Source organism: Carlito syrichta, unplaced genomic scaffold, assembly GCF_000164805.1.
Source record: "Carlito syrichta isolate Samal-C Ts95f unplaced genomic scaffold, Tarsius_syrichta-2.0.1 Scaffold135623, whole genome shotgun sequence".
Classification (NCBI taxonomy): domain Eukaryota; kingdom Metazoa; phylum Chordata; class Mammalia; order Primates; family Tarsiidae; genus Carlito; species Carlito syrichta.
This window is the reverse complement of record NW_007079719.1, coordinates 89,252-93,935: the sequence shown is the minus strand read 5'-3', so window position 1 is coordinate 93,935 and position 4,684 is coordinate 89,252. Positions and strand designations below refer to the sequence as shown.

The 4,684-nt window shown below is 60.0% G+C and overlaps 1 protein-coding gene across 1 annotated transcript in view; it reads right to left on the bottom strand.

Annotated features, from left to right (window-relative positions):
* Window positions 1-4,259, bottom strand: part of PLEKHG5 (pleckstrin homology and RhoGEF domain containing G5) — a 25,839-nt gene extending 21,580 nt beyond the window's left edge. Inside the window, exon 1 of the mRNA XM_021708247.1 lies at window positions 4,029-4,259. Coding sequence (XP_021563922.1) covers window positions 4,029-4,052 — 24 coding nt within the window. The 5' untranslated portion in view covers window positions 4,053-4,259. The remainder of the gene's footprint in view (window positions 1-4,028) is intronic.
* Window positions 4,260-4,684: the final 425 nt, after the last annotated feature.

Here is a 4,684-nt window from a genome sequence, read left to right as displayed (position 1 = left end):
AGAGCCCAGCAGTCCCGCTTACACTGTTTCTCCGGCCCTGCCCGCTGCAGACAGGAGCGCCACTTGTCTACAAGGGACCACTCCCCTCCAAAGGCCCCCCACACCTCTCCATTCCCAAGGGCACCTTGGTCTGCCGCCTCTTAACCCCAAATCCTTTCCCTGGGGAGCAGGTGACTCCCTCTCCCATTATCCGCGACATCCGGCCCATTCTCTCTCCGCGGGATCTCAGGTCCGCCCTTTCCTCTGCCTGGTCCCCTGGTCTGCATCTGGCTGCTCCCCCCTCCCTGCACACCCCTGACTCATCCCTGCCACTTCACAGGCCATTGTTAAGCTGGAGGGGAGCTCTGAGGTCATGGTATCCAGCCTCCATTCCACACTGCACCCCCGCTCCACAACACCCCTCTCCGTCTCTGCTTAGAGGTGCCTAGGGATGGGGTGCTTACTACCTCTACTAGGGGGGACGGCTCCAGCTTTTGTCAACTCTTTCCTGGATTGAACCCAGGCTTGCCTCCCTGTTGAGGCCCTTGGGACTCACCTCGATCTCCTCCTGAGAATTGGGACTCTGAGCACAGGCACACCTGGTCTGAGCCCAGGTCTTGCCTTGGCAAGTCACTGCACCTCCCCACTCCCTGGGGTCTCTGGATAGAATGGAGGTGGGTCATCGCCACCGCATGGGGGGAGGACCAGAGGGGTTCCTGGGTGAGGCGCTAGGGCAGGGCCTGGCACACAGCAGGTGATGGATAAATCCCGGTGGCTAGACTCACTATCTCTGTGGGCGGACTAGGCCTGAGGCATCCACCTCCAGGTTAAACACCCCACACATGTGGTGGTCCCGTGTCACAAGTGTCCTTCTTCACGTCCCCTTGTGACCTGGGTACTCTGAGTAGTCTCTAGCCACAGTGCTCAGTACAAGAGAGCCCAGCAAGGGGCTGGGGAGTCCAGACACCGTCCCTGGTCCCTTGCATGAGGGCAGGGAAAACCCACGACGCTGCCTCGGTCTCCCCTGGCCTTCCTCCAAGCTCCACCTGTCCTGGGAACACACTGGGCAGGCAGTAAACATCTATCTGGCCAGGAGGGTTGGGCAGGATCTGGGATAGAGGCTGGGGAGGCTTCGGGTCTCGGGGAGAGTATGGGGGCACGCCCAAAGCCTGGGGTGACTTTGCTATCTCCCCCTAGACAGTAGGTGAACGACATGATTGTACGCCATGCTGGGCTCTGTGCTGAGCACTTTCTGTATGGGGCCTCTTTTAATTCTCCTACAGTGTTAGAAGCTCATTTTCCAGATGAGAAAACTGAGGCTCAGAGAGATGTAGTGATTTGCCCAGGGTCACACAGCTGGAAAAGAGCGGGCTTGAATCTGGAGCTCACAGATGTGGACTACTCCACATATCTTGAGAGGGCAGGGGCCCCATTTCTCTCCTGGGTTCTCTGTGGCATATAGTCCAGACCTCTTCCTGGGCCATACCTGGCCTTGCTCCTTGCAGCCCTCACCTGCTCACCCAGCTTTCCTCCCTCTCAATACCTCCTATTCCTCAGAACTCCAGCTGCCTCCTCCCGGAAGCCCATCCTGTCATCCCCTCCCCCCAGCGTGTACTCCAGAGGCAGGAGGTGGGTGATTCACTTCTGAAGCTCTGGCACCCAGAAGAGCCTTGAACTACACGTCAGGGGTGGGCCCAGAAGCTGCAAGGTCCAGCCCTGCTTGAAGATGGCCCTTCCCCAGGACAGCCTGGGGGTGGGGTGGGCAGTTCGGCAAACCAAAGCCACTTCCCTTCCTCCACCTCCAGGCAGAGCCAGGATGTCAGCTCCGAGAGGACATCTCCTTTCGCTGGAGATGTCCTAGGCCTGGGGGGAGCAGGGGTGGGAGTTAGTCACCTCCGGAGAGTGAGAGTAGGGCTCTCGCCCAGACTCCACTCCTCCAGGCCTAGCTCCGCCCATCACGCTGGGTGATGTCGGCAGGTTCCTCCACCTCTCTGAGTCTGTTTCCTTACATGTCATGAAGAAATAGGAATAACACTTTTCTCCTGAGGTTCCCATGAGGGTTTGCCTAGACAAGCATGAGGGCCCAACTCCTCGCCTGGTGTGGAAGCATGTTCCGTCAGTAATGGCTATTATTGCCATCAACAATGATCTTTTTTGCTTCTCTTTCTCACCAAGTTGAGTGTCCCTCACCTCCTCTCAACTCCGGTCTCTCCCTTCCTGGACCTCCCTTACCTTCCGCTCTGCCTATCCGTTTTCACGACCACTCAAGGCCACCTCCTCCAGGATGTCCTCTCTGACTGGCTCTCCTGCCTCTGATCACTAGGCCATCTTTGTCCCTGTGGTGAGTCTGTGCCATTTGTCCCAAAGGGAGTCCCAGTGGTGGCAGGGCCCAGACTTTCCCCCTGCTGGCTGGGCGACCCTCTGGCTGCTGATGCCAATGTCTCTGTGCTGAGTTCCGGGCGGGCCAGGACAGGGCTGAGCTGGGTCCTGGAAGCTACAGAGGGCCCACACCCACTCTGAGACCAGCTCTCTCCTCACGGACCTCACCTCTATGCAGTCTGGACCCACCTGCCCACCCCCGGCCCTGCCGTCGGTAGCTTGGGGGCCCGCCTGGGAGCAGTTGCCCAGAGGAGGGACTGGGACAGTGATTCTGGGCCCCCCTGGCCACCCCTCCAGGTCAGACCGAGGCCTTGGGGCTCTGCAGACCCCAGCAGGATGCATGTCAGGGGGAGCTGCGGCCAGTGTGTTGCCAAGAGCCCCCATCTGGGAGAGGGGCAACCAGCCAATACCAGAGCCCATGCCAGGCACCATCCATGCCAACAGATTGTATCTGACATCACAGCCGCCCCCTTGCCCGTGACCACGGCAACTGGAGGCCGCTCCTCCGCTTCCCTCCCCTCCCACCCCCAGAACAGCTCTCCATGTCCCCTCTCCCCATGGTCCTCCTGTGCAGGATGAATGTGTGTCTGGGTGGAAGTGGGGGCAGGGGAGCTGGGAGGTAGGAGGGTGGCATTTTGCATTTCCTACTGCTGGCAGAGTTGAGTCGCAGTGGTTAGGAGCACAAGCCCTGGCATTACACAGATCTGGGTCCCAGGTTTGAAAACCAGCTCTCCCACTTCCTAGCAATCTGTCTTGGGTCAGCTACGTCACCGCCCGGAGCCTCAGTTTCCCCACCTACTAGTGGGCACGAGGATAGGCCCCGTCTCAGAAGGTTGAAGGGAGGAGTCAGTGAGGCCTCAGCTGGGCCTGACACTTCGTTGCCCCTTACTGCCAATCAAATGCATGCTGGGTTCAAACCCAGGCTCCATCTCTCATGAGCTGTGGGGTGTTGGCCAAGTCACACGACCTCTCTGAACCCTGATATCTTCATCTGGAAAACGAAGTGACTGACGATGCCATCCCTTCAGAGCTGCCACAAGCAGTTCATGAGGCACAGAAAGCGTGTGACGCAGAACCCCGCACATCCCAGGCAGCAGTGCCCAGGCAATATTTTTATCACCACCCACTTCTTGCCCCCTCCTCCTGATTTATGTTTTGCCCCAGTCCCAGCTCCCAAGCCCTGGCAGGCACTCCAGGCTCTACAGGCCCCTTCCTCCCTCTGTCATCTCCAGGACTACAGTGACAGTCACCCAAGTCCCAAAGCGCCCCAGATCCATGCCCAGGCCCCAAGAGTGACCAGTGCCACAGGAAGGATGCCTGGACTGGAGCCTTGGGAGACCGCTTCCCTGGGGCCTCAGCTTCTTCATCTGTGCACGGGGTCACGGCTCCCGTCGCCTCAGGATGGCTGCGAGAACCACAGTGCAGCCGAGGGCTTTGGGGCACCCTGTCCCCCTGTTCTTGCATTATTTCCCCACTCCCCTGTTCCTGAGCCCCTCTGCCTCATACACCAGCCACCCTGTGGCCCCACCTGCCCCTGAGCCCAGAGGACACTGTGGCCTGGCCAGCAGCACCTTTGCCAGGGCTCCATGGATATCCAGTGCTGGGGCAGAGAGGGCAGTTAGAGCCCTGTCCCTTCCACCCCATTGCTCCCAGCTGTCCAGCCTCCCTACCTTGGCTGCCCGCCCCTTGTCCATGCAGGCGGGATTCTGACAGCGAAGTCCCTTCTCATCCGCCGGGCTCTGGTCGTCTGCAGAGGAGGAGCAGAGGGCATCAGTTCGCAGGGGCACCTAGGCTCCCCTGGGCCCCAGTGGCCTTCCGACCAGAGGAGGGGTGGGGCAGCCTTCTCGGCCCTCCCTCAAAGGAGGTCAGTGTCCCTTTCTCTTTTAAATGCCAACTTATCTGCACGGGAATCTGTTTGCAGGGCCCTTTTCTTGCTGCAGTTCCCCAGGGAAATTGTCCAGATTCCACAGGGAGAAAACATCTTTGGAAATGAGCTGTCCCTCCCTCTGCCCCACTAGTGGGGGGGTGCTCAGCGACCTTGAGGGGCACCAGACTTCCTGGGGGATCCCAGCAGGGCTGCTGGGCGGAGGGGACTCCAGGGGGGCCCAGGATCCCCTCCTAAGCCTACCCAGCACATCCCTCTCTTTAGGGACAGACATTCCCTCCCGTGGTCTGGGATGGCCCCCTTTCCCTGCCGCCCATCTTTGACCCTGAACTTAGCCCTTCTAAGCTGCCTCCTGGCCTGGGAGCTGGAACACCGCAGCAAGCGGGCAGGGAAGGGGGCAGAGAGGCTGCCCGGCCCAGCCAGCCCCAAGCAGGGGGGAGG